Here is a 19,079-nt window from a genome sequence, read left to right as displayed (position 1 = left end):
TTCTAGCAACTTAGCTGTGGAGGAAGAGCACACCTGCTGATATCTGGTGAATTCGTCTTTAACGTTCCTCTACCTTTAGAGGGAAGAAATCTATTTTCATTTGTTTTCTTAAGGACTTGCTTTCTTAAAGGCGTCTCATCTCTTTCAATTTTGCAATCACTATGATACCAAGGAGGAAAGCCACCAGCCACTTTTCAGTCTTGATTCACATTGCTGATGAGAGTCACAAATGTTCAAAAGTTACTATAAGTTGTAGTCTTTTTTTAAAGCATACCAGTACTACTATGTATAGAGGAGGAACTGAGGACATTTATTGAACAAAAGAGAAATAAAATAATGTGTTCTAACTATCAAATAATTCTACAGAATTAATTTTGTATTTGGTAAATTCTTAAAGCCTAGTTCTAAGAGTTTGGGCACCAAGAAATGGCAATGTTTAACTTAATATTTTCAACCTGAGAGAGAGAAAGAAGTGGGGAGATTTATCTTAGGAATTGGGGTCTGACCTCCTTTGCCATCAGGCTCCATTGAAAGGCCTTTGCTTGCCTTTAAAGAAACTAACTCATCCCTTTGAATTTTGCATTTTCTGAAAAGTAAAAGCGCTCCTTTTTAAAACCTGTGTGCTGAAGCGGGGTGTTTACTCCTTGCTACAGTGGCCCATGTGGCGCTTGCCCCTGACACATGGCAGAAGCTGAGGTCCTTTCTATTGAGGTTTAATAAGGATCAGGATAAACAAATAGGCCGAATAGATGTTTATTCAGGAAGAAATAACTTACAACAAAGACAGATGAACACCAGCAAGTTCCATCGGATGCTCTCCATCCCAGTCCTACCAGCAAGCAGCTTTCCCAGGCTCTTCCTCAGACTTCCTTCCATAGGTCACTTCTGCCCAAGGCTCCACCTCCAATGGGCGTGGTCAGTGCCACAGAAGGAGACAAAGTAAATATCTCACTATACCTTTCCAAACTTTAGAGCTAATGTGGCATTGCACAGTCACTGTATTGTCGCTGACCCTCACCATCAAAGTGACCTGTTCGTACACACAATGCTTAGACCCTTGGAGCTTTTTGAGCATTTCAGGGTTGCAGTGTCCCGTGATACGCTGGGTGTTTTTTCCAGAAGACTAGACATTTAGAACAGATGATTCTTAATCACATTACATACCTGAGATTGTTTACTTACTGGGGCATGGTTGACTTGACCTAATGTCAATTAATGTCAAATATTTTTGTCTCAAAAGTTTGTTAATTGCTTGGGTAAGTTGAGGACACATCATGTTTATGTATTTACTTATTTGTTTAGTTATCTTGAAGTAGGCCTAACCAACCTCATTTTACAAAGGCCAAATACTACGTAGGAATATGTCTTGACCCATTACACTTCACTTGAGAAACCCTGCTCACTTGGAGCATATCTGATCTACCTGATCGGCAGTCACTTCACCTTTACAAGCTTCTTGTTGCTTTGTGGGGAAAGGAGGGGAATGTATTACTGTTACCCCCAATGACAACCCCTGCCCCTAGCCCAAACAAAGTATCACTCCATAAACAGAATAATACATCTGAAATCTTTTAAAAGGTTTTTTAATGAGGTGTTTCTTTTGGGAAAAGCCAATGTCTGAGTATTTCAAGAAAGAAAAAAAAAAAAGATCAAAATATGTTTAAAATTAAACTATTAGAATGGATGTCTGTGTAAATGTACAGTTTGGGCAACTCTTGGAATTCAGCTACTTTAAAATACGAGAAAAAAAACCCACAAAAATTTCAAAAAAAAATAGCCAAATAAATAATAAGATATGTTGTATAAGAATGCTTCTAAGTTGATATTCTTAAATTTATAAGACAAAAATCATAAGACACCTTTTCATGGTGATGGGAAGAGCCCCCGCCTCCTGTTCTTTTTGGTGGATAATTGAAGTGTTATATTACAAATTATTTTTGTCCCAATGGTGAAGTAATAGGGTGGTTTCTTTCCAAAAGTTCTCTTGGGTGTTCCATTCATTACCGATTGATTAAATTTCACCCTGCTGAGACAACAGTCTTCTCTGTACAGATACCAGCAGAGCCTGGTAATAAATAAAAGTCTAAAATAGAATGTTTCAATTAGTAAAATTCATACATTTAATGAGACATTCTTGAAGGAAAAAAAAATATCACTCTTTCTTAGGAAATCACTTAAGCAAAAGGTTGATATGTAACCTTGTGGAAAATGGTTTGTAGAATGACGAGGCTGAGTCTCAACTTACTTGACTAACCCTTTTCTGATAACTACAGTGGTCACAGGGTATCTCCTTGCATCCCCAGCCTTCATCTAATGTGTTGAGCACCTGAAAATGAATTAGAACTCTACTGAATTCCACCCACCCCTGAGGTCTGCTAAGTTTTAGAGATACCCATTTGGAAACCACACATGTGATTTTAGACTTGCATTCTTGTCTCTCCTGAAATAGATCAATGCCTATGTTCAAAAGGCATTTAGCATGTGTCATTGGATCCTCTTTGAAAGATAGAACTTAGCTAATTTCCTGTTTGCAGGTATATAATTTGGTATCCATGCTTGTCTTGCTTACCTTCTATTTGTTGTCTCTAGGTACCGCATGTACAGGAAAAGCCAAACAACAGGTTTCCCTTCTCTGATTACAATTTTCTCAGCACCAAATTACTTAGATGTGTACAATAACAAAGGTAAGTGTGAATCCTTGATAAAATCTTAAGTAGTGTGTGTTCCTGCTTAAGCTAATTTTGACTTGACTGTTAACATTTTAAACCATTCTTTTTGCTAATCCCTTATATACTTAAAGGAAGGAAGGAAGGAAGGAAGGAAGGAAGGAAGGAAGGAAGGAAGGAAGGAAGAAAGGAAGGAAGGGGTTTGGAGGTAGAATCTATGTACAGGTACTTTTTAACTACTTTCTACATTATGTCTAATGTATAGTAGAGATGCTATCTGTTCTCTAGTAGATATGGACTTAAAAAAAAATAGGTAGAGATAACCCAAACTCATGCTCCTTAAAAAGACTTAAAAAAGGCTAAATGTATATTCTGACCCTATAATTATGTTTGTTCAACAAACATAGCAAAAGAGAAGTCACAGCCTGAAATATTGATAGTATTGACTGAGTCCTTAACATTAGTCACTTTCTGAACTGAGCAAGTACAGGTTCCGTTCTTTAAAATGAATATTATGCTTCAGGGTAAATCTTAGCTGTCCCTCCCTGTTTCTGTATGCAAAGCAAGTGCCTATAGCCAATAGCCTCTCATCCAGGAAGTCATGAATTGGGATGGAGCCAACAGTTCTGAGCTTTCTTTCTGAAATTCCCTACCTGCTTCCTGAAACAAACACAGAAGCCAAAGGGCATTATATGTTGCCTTTGAGGAAAGGAGAGGAGAAGGAATCAGGCCTACCTTCCTCCGGAAGTTGTGTCCTGATATAAGTGACTTCGTGTCCTAGGTATGCCAGAGAAGGTGATGAAATGTGGAGAAAGGATTAGTTAATAGCCATTGGTCAGGGGACTCTGCAGGGAGTGTCTCTTTAACAAGAGACATCAGTCAAATAATGCACTAGGTGGGGCACAGAAGCAGCAGTCCTGTTCCTGAGCATGCGTGAAACTGGGATTAGAGTAGTACCTGTCTTAAGTGTGTGTGATAGCTATCCTCTTACAGAAGGTGGCATCCAAGCCTGGACCCTGATGGCCCCAGAAGCCTGGCTAGGCCACCTTTCCTCAATGGGACAATTAAACAAATAATACTAAAAAGTCGAGAAAGATTTAGTTCAGTGTGCCCATACTGGGAACAGGGACCGAGAAGTCTAGTTCATTTTTAGGGTTCTGACATGAAATTTAGGTTAACACAGAGAGCAAGAGGTATCCATAGTGGAGCCATTCTGGTCAAGTGTGGAACAGGCCATCGCTGCCATCTGGCTGTGGTTTCTCTTACATGGTGGGCTGACAGTTATCTGCACTGAGTGAATTCCCTTTCCAGGGTGCAAGTTCCCCTTGTGGCTGGCACCAATCTTCAGACTTTCTTCTCCTCCCAGCACAGAAATTCCAGGGGAAATTCCAGTTTCTTGGGGTCTATTCTGTCAACATTGTAGTGTGGGGCATAAGTATGTCTTTGGAATATTTGTCATCCTGCCAGGATGGTTACACTCCTACCCTGTGCCTGCTGTCCAGTATACCTGATAGAGGCCTTGATGTCTGTTTAGTTCCAGCCTCTTAATTTCCTGATGGCTTGTTGGTCTCATATGTTCTACTTTCTCTGCATGCGCAGGGCTAGACCCTAATCTCCGTACTTTCTAATGCTAGCAGGAATTCTGCTCCAAAGGCAAAGTGGCCTGCCTTCCTACTGCCCCACCTCTCATCCTGCCCTTTACTCCTCTGTCTGCATGCCTGCTTCACCTGCAGTGAGTAGATACCACCGAGACCTTCGTCTCAGCCCACAGGGCGAGGAAAACTAGACGGAGTGTACTATAGCTTTGCAACATTTTCCAAGGCCACATTGACTATCACAGGCCTTCCTTGAAGCTAAGGAGTGCAGGTATCCATGAACACAGTACAGCCATGGTTCCCAGCACAGATGTGCTGCTGTACTTAGACAGGCAAGAATTTCAAATCTAATAGGGCATGTGCTTTGCATGCTGTAAGCTCCAAGCAAAGGATGCTGGGGATTCAAAATGATGTCAGTTTAGGGGATCCACAGGAAATGCATTTGGCAAGAAAGAATTTTCTGAATGGTTAGGGAAAGTCTCATTTAAAATTTTCATCCAGACATAAAAGAATGCTCAATTTTTGTAGGAAAGATATAAAAAGTCAAAGCCCGTGATTTTTTTTTAAAGCAACAAACTTATTTTGAATTAAACTATTAGAAGCTAATCATTTAGATTAGTTAGATGAAGGTTTTCAATATTTCTCTATGTGTGGATATTACCCAGATCATTTCCCACCATGTTCCTGCAATCCACATTAAGTATACAAAGTATAAATATTGTGCTAGAGCATTTCAAAGGCTTTTCTATTAAACCTAAGGAACAGTGTGGTAACACGTGCTTATGTTTAATGTCAGCACTTGGGAGGTGGCAGCATTATGATCAGGAGTATAAGGACATCATGAGCTAGCAGTTTCAACACTAACCTAGGCTAAATGATGTCCTGTCACAACAAAACAAGCAAACAGAAAGCACCAAGGAAAAGAATGCCTTCCCAAAACACATTTATGACAGGTATTGGTTGTCAAATAGCACAGATTATTCTTAGGCACTTTATGACAGTTAAATAAAACCCAAACCATTACAAATGAAGACAATCAAGACATCATTCTATAAGGTCATTAGACACTTCTCGTTCTTTTGTGAGCACTAATTCTTGGGAGCAGAAAGCCCCTTCTCCTATGCTGGCTATGTTGTTTCTTTGTGCATGGTTCCACCACGACATGCTAGGGACTTGTGCACAGGGGAAGGCAGAGCCTCGCTGTCTGAGATTTGTGTGCTTCTTTAGCTCTTATCTCTTGCTTGGAGTTAGTCACAGTCCTTCAGGAAGAAGATAAAAGTGTTTGCATTTGGGGGAACCTTTTCATAAAGCAGAAATTCTCTCAAGAGAAAAGAGAGACTGAAAGAAAAAGAAAGGTGTATTCTTCAGCTGGAACATAATGTCAAAAGACTTTTGTGTCAAATTTCTGAAGCACTTTAAAGCTATTATGCTAACAGCTTGTACAGTATATGGGAGTGGGAGTCAATTATTCACTGCTAACAGCGAGGATTGCCTGATTTGAATAAAAATCACTGTTAGCTAGAATTGCAAAAAGCCATGCAACAAAATTGAGTTGCAAGACTCTCCGCCACATAATCGATGGAAGAATAACACTGGGGGTTCTACGAGTTATTCCTTGATGGTTAGAGAGGATGACCACAAAGGACATTAGTCACACTATCGTTAGTGAGACTCCTGCCAAATAAGGCAGAAGTGACCCTCTCGGGCCAAGTGGAAGTATGGGAATGATGGGTTTATCATGCGACTTTAAAATCAGTTCTGTGCTAACTGTGGTTGTTTAGACGTGTATTTAACATGCGGTCATTCTCATTAGAAATTTGTTCTTACCTGTGGTTCACGCCAGTGAGACTGAACATTTCACCCTGTGTTGTCCCCTCATTAACTCAGCCAGTGCCTGTCCTTTCCTGTCAGCTTAGCAGTTACTTTCTCACCCAGCCCCCGATCTGTTCTCCTCCCACTCTGTCAGCTCTTGAGAGATTGATGCCTGGGCAAAAGATGGGCATTTAGATCACAATTATCCCATTGCACAACCTGCTCATTTACATGTACTGGGTATGCAGTGACAGCTCTGTAAAGTGAAGGGGGAAATGATCTTCTATAATTAGTGAATGGAATTGCTGTGAGATTGCGTGCTGTGTAACACGAAAAGTCCGTCATCTTTTCATGTTTTCCGCTATTAGTGGCCACATGTTAGCACACGGCTTCTCAGATGCTGCCAAGAAAACAGCCCTGTTCAGCAGTCCATGCACAGTTTTACCACATCTCTTTTAGCCTATGTGAATTATCTCCTCCTCCTATGTAACCTGTGAAAGTAAAGTTTAGCAGTTTTTTTCAGCTTATTGCCCTGAACAAATTTCAGCTTTGCATCTAACTGTGTATCTTTTCCCATCTAAAATGATTTGCTTACACCCCATCCATTGAAATAGATTGGATTTACATAAGAACACAGAGTGTGTTTTATAAAGACTTCTCTCTTTGAATAATCAGCCATAATCGCTTATGTATAGCACTTGCATTTTTTTTTTTCAATTAGCTCTCTCGTGTATTTCAGTTACAAGCCAGTCAGATAAACATTTTGAATCACAGGGTTTGTACTGTCCATTGTACAACCACATGTTATGGCTTTTTTTCCAAGATGTTTCCTATCACTGAGATAATAAATGTCCTGACAAAAACAACTCCCAAGAGAAAGAGTTCATCTTGGCTCACAGTTCAGAGTTACAGTCGAGCCTAGTCAGGAAGTTTCGGTGCTGGGAGCTGAAGACAGCCACTGGCATGGCATCGGCAGTAAAGAAACAGAGCTTAACAGACATTTGCGCTCAGATCACTTTACCCTTTCTATACAGCCCAGAATCCACAGCACAGGGAATGATACAGTGCCCAGTGGCACAGTGGACGGGTCCTTCCTGCTCAGCTAACCACTCAGTGTAACCACCCACAGATATGCCTGAAACCCATCTCCTAGCTAATTTCAGATCTCAGCAACTTGACAGTTGAGATTAACCTGCAGTGCCTGGTGCACAGGAGGCAGTCAGTCCATACATTGATTAGTACTTGTTCTTCCTAGACATTAATAGTAATACATTGTCCTGTAACAGCACCCGCTCAGCACTGGTCCAGAGAGAGAGGCATCGCTGCTGATAGCATTCCTTTTACTCTTTCCAAGTTGTGGTTAGACTTTTGTTGACTGGGTCCTTGGCATGTTTAACTGTTTTATGTGACTCTGTAGCCTAAGGAAAAAGCTATTTTCTATTCACCCAAATATATACCAGACATAAGAAAACATGCAATCATGACAGTCTCATTTTAAAAAATAAGTGGCCAGATTTGGAGAAATAGTTCAGCCCTTCAAGGCTAGGCTCTCAACCAAAAGTAAGTGGCCCCCTGTAAAAATGAACAACTGCATCTAATTACCAACAACACTGAACAAGCGTATATTAGCAATTTCCTACTGTATTTAACTACTACAGTTATTTACTACACTTAATGTACCATGCTGCAAGATACCTGGGCTATATGTAAAACACAGTCTTTGCCCTAATATGCCTTATTCTCTGTTAGCATGGTAGGCACAGTTAAGTACTTCCTTCAGTAAAGATTTAATATGTTTGAGTAGTACTATAAGGAAGAGAAAAACAAGATGAAAGAGTGGAAATTAACCCATGAATAGCTTAATTCAAAGCGACAGTTAACAGCAAAAAGTATTTGTGACTAGCTAATGGGCCAGACACACAAATGGTGCTTTTGACCAATTCATTTTTACCAAATATTGGAATGAACCTCTGAGAAAAAAACAAAACATCAAAAACACTGTATTTTATACCTTGATAGAAGCAGGCAGGTCCTTTTGATTCTTAAGGCATGTCCTTAATCCTTATAGATTAAACTCTCCCTGTCAGTATTAACAGGATACTTCTCTCTTTAAATATGCCTGAAAAGAATCTCAGGCATGTTCTAAAGGTGTCCCCACAGGCCATATCTGTAATTCAGATGAGTTCTTGGATACCTGGGTGAATGGATATTTGGGATGTAGGCAGAGATTTATTAATGTACATACCGGGGACCTTCGGCTGAGCTCCAGAGACAGCTACTGACAGGTAGAAATGGAAAGGACATTTATTAAATACAGTTTGTGTGTGAGAGGAAAATCTAAATGACAGCAAAACTCAGCAATCAAGACCAGACATGAAAGTGGCAATCAGGAGAAGTGTCAGTGGAATGTTTTAAGGGGCTTTAGGAAGAGAGTGGTTTAAAAAAAAAAAAAAAAGTCTAGAACGTGAAGAAAGAAGACCATCATTTGTCATACCGTTGAGATTATCGTGAGATTATCACGTTTCGGATCTTTAAACTCAATAATCTGAATTGCTCTTGAAAAGGTTTCCTTCACCAAATCTTGATATTTTCAAGTAATCTCCAATCAAAAAGTAGTTATGGACTTGAGGAAAAGTACAAAGAAAGCATTTATAAATAAGAAATAGAATGCTATCTCATCAAGAAGAGACTATGGTAACAGAACACTGGATAATGGCTGATTTACTAATGCAAGATATGAATCTTAGCAGTCATGATGTGAATGCTTAGCAGATACATTCTAGAAGCTCTTTCTGTTGTGGCCCTTAGCTTTTAGCAACAGCACTCTGTGGCATTCTTTGTGTAGTGTGGTGTCATTGCACTGGGAAGCTTGCTCCATCTTGACCATTACCCCCCGCCCCAGCGCTGTACCCAGATATCGATATTATATCCCTCTAGTTTATGAGGGAAATTCAAAGCCAAGTAGATGATATCCTAGTCATGTGAGGGAGAAGCAGGGCATTCATGCCCAGGTATCCCTAAGTAATATATTTGTCTCTTGTTATATGGCTTGCCAGTTAACTCATTTCCCTACAAAATTGAGGAGTGGTTGGGTTTTTGCTTTATTTTTGCCTTTGTTATCACTGGTTTGGTTTTTAAGCAAAACTCTGTTTCTGCAGAGCCTGGTGCCTGATGTAAATTACATGAGCAGAACTGCCCGCACAGTTCTTCTGAAGGCACTGTTGTCTCCTGCAACTGCAGGCTTAGGTGGGCTCACTAGGGGCTTTGCACATTGCCTAAGATTCAACAGCAGAACTTTCCACACAGCTCAGCAGGCCTTCTCACCTCTTGCTCTTTCCTCGTCCCATCAAAAGCTTGGGATCTTGTTAATTGAGCCTGAACAACTTTTTGCCTCAAGTCATATATGTATATAAAAAGTGTAATTGTACAACCATCATAATGTTTTATAATTTGATATTTGCTGATGAGTTATAGGTCATATTGTTGGCGTTAACACTTTTATTTCGGGGATAAGAAAAAAACAATTTAAGGTACTCAATGTTTCTTTTTTCATTTGTTAAATAAACATTCTTGATCTTTTATAATCATGGTAGAATCATATACACTAGAAAAATAACCACTTGATAATGATCAGAATCTGGAATATACGCCTTTAGTGAAGAACAAGCCGGAAGCTGAAAATAATACCCGTTAACATTCCTAAGTTTTTGTTACCAGTTTGAGGTACTAGAAGAGTGGTTCATGTAGACAGACATACAGACTGAGGAAAGCTTAAATGTCAGTGGGTTTGTCTTCTGATAAATTGCTCATATGAGATAAAAGGATGGGAACCTACCTTGGGCATCCAGCAATGTGTGACTCTCATATATAGGACACTCCGTGCTGAGGTGGAATCCCATGGTAATAACTTCCATTTCTTTCCCCGTGGTCACCTAGAGTGATGCCACTTGATATTTATGCTTATAGGCTGAAGCAGGCAGTACATGTAGTAAATAGATGTTCCACTTGCATGCTCATCGTGTACTGTACATATTATTTGGTTTATTCCCGCAGTTGTATACAATCGTAGCAACATTTTAAGCTCTTAGCATATGACAGATCATGCTCACAGAGTTACTATGTGTAAATTCATCTAACCTTGCAGCTCTTACAAATTAATTACCTTGTAGCCTTGCTGCGTTTGTTGATTAAAAAAATAAAAAGTGAGACTGTAGGAGAGGAGGGGTGGCATTTGTCCCATGGTTCCCTGAAGTGCTCGGGATAGTGCAGAAATTGAATCTCGGTGGGTTAATTATGGAGACCACACTGACCTCCCTTCATGCTGCCCCACTAATTCTTGCTTACCTCAGTGTCCTCAGGGCAGTGTTCGCAAGGTGTGCTTTCTAACCCACGGCTCTCCTGTGTGTTTGTGACAGTAAGAAAGCAGAGCTTTGGGATGCAGGTCATGTCTTGCCACTTTAAAGACCACATGAGCATTATGCATCTGGATATCGCACTATTGCGAGATTGGTGTGGGGGGTACTTTTTACATTATTTTCTAAGATAAGTAACCCATCTCTTATTTTCAGTGTGTCCCTTGGAATATTTACACCTCTCTTTGTATTTCTTCATCTCCGCTATGTTTATGTTGCTAAATAGGGTCATTTCAGACAAATTTTCGCTGGCATCTATGTGAACATTTCACATGTGGGAATGAAATAAAATAGAAACTGACACATTAAAATGCAATAATTTTCCCACTACATGTTTATAGCTAATTGTGTATGTATGTATATGTGAATACAGGTAAGCCCTTGCCGCAGGATGCCTGTGGAGGGCAGTGGAAAGCTCTCAGGAGTCACGTGTCTCTTGCCACCTTGTGGGACCTGAGCATTGAACTCAGGTCACCAGCCTACACTCCACATTTTAATTGAACTGATCTGTGTAGACCCCATGTGTCTGCTGTAATGGCATTCCCGCGGTAAAAACTGCCACTACATAATGTTTCATCAGTGAGGTCATTACAAACCTTCAGCAAAGGAACAGCACAAGGAAGATACAGGCTTCTCCTTGTCCATTGCTTATAAACCCCCTGTATTTCACTTCTCAGGATTGTGTAAATCTAAGTATGTAAGAGAATGGAGTGAATAGACCTAGTAGGTTGTGACCTAATTTAACAATTTCTTAGAGTTTTTAAACCCTTGTTTTTATTTTATGTATGTGAGTGCCCTGCCTGAGTACATATCTATATACCATGTACATGCATTACCCCAGAAGGCCAAGAGAAGACACCAGATCCCCTGGGACTGGAGTTATGGAAGGTTCTGAGATGCCCTGTGGGTGTTAGGAATCTAACACAGGTCCTTTCAGACCCTTACCTGCTGAGTCCTCTCTCCAGCCCCTTCACAGTTTTTAAAATATTTTTTAATCCCCAAACAATGTTCAAAGAGTAAAATGTAATAAGACTAAATTCTATTTCCAACCAATTAGTTGAAAGAAATAAAATGAGCCTGGGAGGGTGTTGTAGGGTAAGCAACACTACACATTCTATCCAAGTGTTACTTTTTTGGATTTTTACTGTTTTAAATTTTTAATTATTTTTAGAGTTGTCCTGCCTCTTCCCCATCATGCTGAAGCCCTGTGTCTTTCACAGAGACCCACTACTGAGCGTCCTTTTGCTATTTGAACAACTGATACACTGAAATGCATTTTTAATCAGTCCAGTGATTTGTTAGATTGTTATATTGGACTGAAACCTTCTAATCTAGGAATCTCCACATAGCATTTAACAGAGAAAGCAGAAGTAACGATTTTGAATCAATGAGTAGGTGGTCACTTGGAATTCCTTATGTGGGAGCTGTAGACCATGAGAGCCTCTTGCCCTTTGCCCAGACAGTGTCACAGAGTCCTCCATGGAGAACAATGGAAGGTATATGGACACACACAGGAGATCGTTATCTATGTGCCATTGCAGAGCAGCTTTCACTTTTAAGGCTCTATCAAGTCTTGAGCTGGAGCTTTTTATTAAGTACACATACCTCATTTTCCTTCTGAGGTCATGTGGTCCCTCTTTCCTAATTCCTGCCTTCACCCTTTACACTTTTATTCATATGGAATTTGTTCTCATTTTAGCGCCATTTGAAATATCTTTGTCTTTTACCTACCTTCTCTTTCCCACGATTTCTCCCTGTTTCCTTGCGTTTTCTGTTTCCTCCCGTTGATCTTTTCTTCAACCCAAATGAGTACCAACTCATGTCAAGTATGATGTGCTTGTCCTTAAGTGAATAAGAGACCCATGCCTCTTTATCTTTTCCATCATTTTTCCCCACGACTCCCCCCCCCCATATTTTGTATCTGAGTCGGCTCCATGTTTAGAATTGGCTAGAACTATGAAACACGGGAGCAGAGGCAGAAGATTGCTACATTTGAGGCCTGCCTGAGCCACCAAGCAAATTGAAGTCCAACCTGCACAAGACCTGTGTCAAAATTAAAGAAACAATGAAAGACTGTGGAAATAGCATGGTGGTGGGTGTTGGTCCAGCATGTGCAAAGCCAAAGTCCAGTCCCTATCCTAACCAAAAAGACAGGAGATTATGGTGTGCCCAAGTGTGCATGCTCATGCACACACGTGTGAGTCCAAAGATCGGTTCAGAGTGTTTCACAGAAATAGCTGGTGCACTCTGTTTCCTTCACTGTATAAAGTAATATCATCCAAACTTTACACAGAGAAGAGCGTTACACGTTTTGAAACACTTTAAGTTTCATGAGGGATGCAAATCCACAAATAAAAGCTATATGGAGGTTTGAAATGCATTCCTATCTAGCAATTAAGGAGACTAAGGGGTACATATGGTGATGTGCCTGTGTCCCTGATACTTGCTGTAGATCTTAGATCTCTGGCCACGCAAATTTAAAAATAATAATCATCTGAGTAAGTTGGTGATTAATTTGCTTCATCAAGCAAAACTTCTGCTATGTATATATTCTGAAAATATGCTACATTCCCATAAATAGCTAGCAAAGCTTACGGTTTACAAAATCCTGATCACATTTCAAGTAATACATACTGTTTATATCCAATAATAGTAAAGAATCTTTGGCTTACTTGCTACATGGAACTGACTAATCGTTTGCCTGTGAAGAACTTTGTGTTAGGTATTGAATCACATAGTAAACCAGTTAAATTTCTCATGCTAAAGATTAGCACTGTAGATAAATTAACTGGAAATTGAAGGGTTGACATCCATCTGGACAGATGACTTGAGCACTCATTTTGTACCTAAGCTCGTAGAGTCATTCTGTCACCATATACAATAGCTACCATGGCTTAGTAAGTTGCTCTTTGTCCAAGCCATTGATGGTATTACATACTATCATGAATAAAAAACATCAAGCAGGACATAGAGGGGAGACAAGAAACAAGTTAGAGTCAGATTTGGAATGTAAGGGACATGGAATCTGTTCATGTAAGGCATATTATGAAGAAGTGTGCATACATAGGATATATATACATATGTTTATATGATAATAAGTGGAAATCATATCTCCCAAAACTCTGGGATAAAATACAGATTGAGAAAAAGCACCCTATTTTTTCCAAAATCAGAAACCCTTGGCCTGTGGCATCCTGCACAGGTCATAAACTGCTGCAAGAAAGTATCCTGAGCACATGGTCCCTCCTCAAGACCTTTGCCTCCTGTGAAGGTGGGACTTTGCAAGAAAAGCATGGTGGGTGATGTTAGTTCTTCCTCCAGAGAATTTGTGGGTGGAAAAACTGGAAGGAAATCACCTCGTGGATCTATTATGCATATTTTTGCTATTTCTGGATAGACTATGATTATTGTACTTCTAGAAGGCCCCCATTTGGTATATTTCACACTTTTATTGCTGTTCTTATCTTTAAGATGAAAATAAATGGTCAATTACAGATAAGGAGATGGAAGATGTTAGCAAGGGTGAGAAAAAGAATATAATTCAAGTTGTTTCCACCTTTGGTTTCCATTCTCCCCTACCCTAGAAAAAGATGAGTGTTGAGAATCTAGGCATGTTAGGATCAATATAGCTCCTGATATAAATAGTTGGGGGAGGTGTTTGTTTCCTCAGAAAAGGATCTGTATTGCCCTTGAAATCTACCTAGAATTTACTAAGCCTGTGTTTTGATGAACTAGTTACTTCTTGGTATAAGCCTTTGAAAACGTCTCTTGAATTACAGTCTCCCTTTGAGGTTTGCTGTCCTTACCATTTATTTTTTTGCTTTGTTACCAGTTTTTCTGCCTCTCAGTATTGATAGATGTTGACAACTTGCACAAAAATTCTTATTAAATGAATGTGTGTGTGTGTGCGTGTGTGTGTGTGTGTGCCCTAACAATTTTAAAATCACAGAAACCCCTTAGTTCTAAGGATCTGTCTGTGTTCCAATGCATGGTGTGACACGGCCACAGCATGATGTGTGGGCTGTATTCCTTTGGCTTCACTGGATGCAAGAGCCAGTCATACTACTGAAAGGATTGAAGATAAAACTTAATACTAGAGGCCTTTCCTTGTATGCCAGAATTGTAATAAGTAGTTAAAATCCAGTGTTCATTTCACAAGCATCACGGGGACCTTGGTTGCTGGCTTTAGCTACATAGACACATGCCTTTGAGGATGGAGTTCTGCAGGTACAAGAGAAATGATTGGACCAAATAATTGCATAATTCTGAGATGATATATTCTGACATCACAAGAAGAATAAGTGTGTGGCCTCCCAATGTGTGGGATTAGTATTCTTTCCATTGCATCACATAGTCTTTTCTGGCAGATTTTCATACCTGCAGCTTTAAGAGAGCCATTCATCTCTGTGCTGTCTATTCTGCTGTAAGTCACCGTGAATAACTTAAGGCCCACAAATGTGTTCCAGTGTCTCTGCATCCCTCTGGACAAGTGCAAGTGATATAAAGTCTTGAGAAATTAATAGTGGTCGGTAGACAGGGCACTTGTGTTTTGCTTTGCTTTGTTTTCTTTGTGTCTCCTCAGATTTTTAGTAGGTATCTCCAGCATCTGTGCAAATAAAATCATCTGTATTTTGTTCACAGCACGGGGTATGCTTGTCTCTCAGATGCTTCGGAGGAAAGCGCACTGTTAGGGTTCCATCCGCATTTTTTAATCAGTGACAGGCAGGGGCAGGTGTCAGAAAAGGAAGGTGTGGGAGGTGGAAGATGAAATGTTAACTGAATTTTGTGAATGTGATGTTTCAGACTAATGTAGCTTATTTTCTATATACTGCGATAATATGTAATTATTGGGAAAAAATACCAAATCTTATGAGTAACTCATGGATGTGAGGTTGCTCAAAGGCTTCCTTCACAAATATGTATGTCACTGAAGAAAAGAATGCCTATTGAGGTTCTGCATTTTAAGTTAAAATTCATTATTTTTATGCAGGAAATCAGGAAAAGTCCAACAAAAATAGCCTATAGAATTACTGAGAACATTGATCAGTCATTGTATTAATCATGAGGTTTTTCTTCTGAAAGTGTGTTAATTCCACATAAATTGGAAAGAGGTCATGTAAATCTTCTAGATAAACCCACATGTTCAGGTAATGAAACCAAGATCTAACCTAGAGACATTAAGTGGCCCTGGATGTCCTAAATAGTGACGGAATACACTAGATGTCTAGTTGCTTGGCCCTTCAGACTCCTGCTCATCTTTAGAGAGAGTAATGCCAATGTCAAAGGAAAATGAGTCTGTCCACACACTGAGTACTTTGTGTTGTTATGGTAACTGTGTGTATATGCTAGATGTATGATTTGTGTTTGGACCAAAGTTGACATTTACTGCTTGTTCTCAAAGAGAAATGGTGAGAACACTTCAGTAAAACACTGTGATTTGTGATTATGTGTATGAAGGCCCAAACTGAGTGCCCTGCTCTGCCTGGACGCTGTGTGTACCTCCTGTTGAAGTGTATCATTCCCATCATTAATAAACAAAATAAGCAGCATTAGCTTTCTCAGGAGTTACTGAAATAAGCTGTGGTGAGCAGATGTGGAAACAAATAGACTGCTTTTACCTCGCTGTCCTACAGAACACAACTTCTCTTTAATTCACTGACGGGGCAGCCTTCGATTGGGAATTGCATCCCATTTCACTTGAGCACGTACTCTGGCAAAAGTTGAACCGTCTTTAAAAATGGATACCACATCCAAAGTTAAATTAGTATCACAGCTAGGACTAGCATCCGTGCATGTATAATTTATGAAGGACAGCAGGGAATCGTGGGAAAAGGATAGGTTTGGTGTCAGGAAAAACTGAGTGGAAAGGGGGTGAGATGTGTCTGTTGCTGGTTGTATAATCTGAGCAAGTTTCTCCCTTTCCCCACGGCAGTTACTCTGTCTGCAGGTAAGGGCATGTGTGTGCTCCCCCCCAAGCCACACACTGCTTCTCATATTCCTTTTGAGGATTGAGTGAAATATTTCTTAAAGCTTTCCCTGTTCTCCCATCCAAGGCAGTGTTAATCACAATATAGTTATGCCCAGGTGGCAACTAGGAATTCACCCCAAAACCTCCTGTGAATACCACCATCCACCGATGTTCAGGGCCCTTAATAAGATGGCACAGTGTGTACTTAACCTACAGGCAACACCCGTTAGGTGTCATATCATCTGCATCACTCACAATACCGAATACAATGGCAAAGCTCCGTCAAAAGTTGCTGTGCTGAATTGTTTAGGGACTGATGGCAAAGAAGGAATTCTGTGCCTGTTCAGTGTGGACGGTTTTCCTTTTCTCAGTCCTTTTTGTGTAGGCTTGGCGAAATCCAGGAATATGGGGTCTGTGGCTATGGAGAGCCAGCCACCTTTTTTTTTTTTTTTTTTTGCCTTCCTCCTGCTAAACCTCCACCTGGTGTTAATAAAAAGTTGGGGTAGGGGATGAGCAACAATTACTCTAAAAAGACAGCTTTGAGCCCTAAAAGATGCCTTTGAAGATATGAAAACAAATGCAATGATGACAAGTTGTAAAAATCGTAGCATGAATCTGTGCTCGGATAACAATTTTGAACACTGGAAATACTTTGTTCCGAAGATCGGAAGTGCTGGTATGGTAATTGGTCGAGGTGTTTTTATGTTTATTTTGTTTGGGTTTGGTTTTGCCAAATGTCATGTTACATAAATAATAGGGCCATGCAAAAGACAATTTCCAGAAATATATGCAGGATTTAGTGTCCTCTCAGAAGAGAATCCCAGCTCTCTTCCTGTCTGCGCCATCTGTGTTCCCACAGTGCCGGATTCTATGTGTTCTAGAGCCATATTAGTCAACTAGGTCGATAACTCACAGCCAAAACCTCCCTGCACACAAATAGGAGTTAACTGCAAGTTTCTAAAACCATCAGTGCACTTAGAATGCAGCTCAGTGCTCACAGGAGGCATATCATAACATGAAAAGCTGTGTCTTTCCTGGATTCAGACACCAGTCAAGGCTACAGAAAAGATTATGGTAGTCCTGGGTCTTCACACTTACAGAGACATTGGCCATCTGGTATACACCCAGATCAAGGACAGGGTGAAAAGTGACAATCAGTCTTATGTGAAGGAGACCAGAGGGCAAGGGGTCTTTGTTTGAGTGAATATTGTAGAAGGAATGGCTGGATTTGTTCCAGCCTCTCAGGTCAAGTCTGAGTAAAATGCTACAGGAGAAAGCCTATAGCCTATTTTAGGATACCTGACCTTTAAAATGGGGTGGAGGGCATTCAAGTAGACACATAAATGTAGACTGACCCTGATCAAAGTTCCCTGACAACTGTGCCATCAGTATGTAAGTTCAAGCTTTTAGAATTCAAGGAAACCGAGTAGGGCTCCACAGAATGGAGAGTGTCTGAGCTTCACAAATCTCTGGGAAGGTCTTGCATTTCATAGAAATTCAAGGCAAAAAATATTCCAAATGAGACATCAGTTTTGAAAACATTGTTATGGTAAAGACAGTGTTGTATAACAGCATCTGGATTATTGTGGAAGCTCAGTCCCAATAAAGGCAGTTAATAGATGCTTAAAGATGTCTGCTCTGTTATCCATAGTCAGATGCTAGAACACATTCCTCTTATAAAGTTCCGCTTTAAATGCAAAGTAACAAAACAACTCTGTGTATATTCGACCAGTCAGTGTAAATAACCCATTTTACATAACTCGGGATCTATTCATTACACACTATCAATGCAAAACTAGCCATGGTGGAGAAGGGCAATAAAAATGAAATCTCCTATAATTCAATGAGAGGGCATCATCATTAAAGGACTGTCATTTAGGGGGAAATATATTTGTTCTGTGCCTTTTCAGGTAGCAACAGTAAAGACAGTGAATAGGAAAAGCAGGTGTAAATTAACCCAAGCATGTCCCATAGGTTGCTATTGTCAAGTCCTAAGCTAGGGGTCTCCCCTGAAACATATGACTCCACTTTCATGGAAAGTGCCCACAGAGCCTTGCTTGCCCTGTATGTATGGATCGAGCAGTATCAGCACAGCTGGAATTTCCATATCCAGTTAGAAGTAAGAGTAGCCATGCTCGAGTGAGAATCTGTACAGCCCACAGATACCACAGAGAGAAGCAGACAGCTTGGCTTCTGGAGGCCCTTTCAGAAATCAGAGCTAGAGTCAACAGTGTGTTATTTTATATGGCATTAAATACAAGTATCTTACTTAATTTACTTTAATTTATCTAATCAAAAATATAGTGTGATTTATGCTGATTAATATAACTTATTGCTGCTGGGGAAAAATATGCTTTTGCTTGAAAGAGGTGGGGGAGGATGGGGAGAGTAGGAGAGGTATTTAATTCCAGTATCTGGGAAAATTACTAAATTATGTCAGCCCAACTTAGCATTGCCACCTTTTCCTTATTATCAGGTAGTAAGACAAAATGTTCCTGACCGCACCAGGCTCTTAATCTGATTCCTGATAATTGCTGACTACATTATAGAAATATTTTCCAAATGATAATATTATTTCAAATTACCACTTGCACGTTGCACACACAGTAGCATCCTCAGGCCAAGA

General features: G+C 40.0%; 1 protein-coding gene across 2 annotated transcripts in view; it reads left to right on the top strand.

Annotated features, from left to right (window-relative positions):
- The window catches only part of Ppp3ca (protein phosphatase 3 catalytic subunit alpha), a 287,711-nt gene that overhangs the window by 232,638 nt on the left and 35,994 nt on the right, over positions 1 to 19,079 (top strand). For both annotated transcript variants that reach the window (XM_051185440.1, XM_051185441.1), the window contains exon 8: positions 2,590 to 2,684. In XM_051185440.1, the coding sequence (XP_051041397.1) occupies positions 2,590 to 2,684 (95 nt within the window). The remainder of the gene's footprint in view (positions 1 to 2,589; positions 2,685 to 19,079) is intronic.

Source organism: Phodopus roborovskii, unplaced genomic scaffold (assembly GCF_943737965.1).
Source record: "Phodopus roborovskii unplaced genomic scaffold, PHOROB, whole genome shotgun sequence".
Taxonomy (NCBI): domain Eukaryota; kingdom Metazoa; phylum Chordata; class Mammalia; order Rodentia; family Cricetidae; genus Phodopus; species Phodopus roborovskii.
The sequence above is the reverse complement of the archived record's forward strand: the minus strand, read 5'-3'. Positions and strand labels throughout refer to the sequence as shown.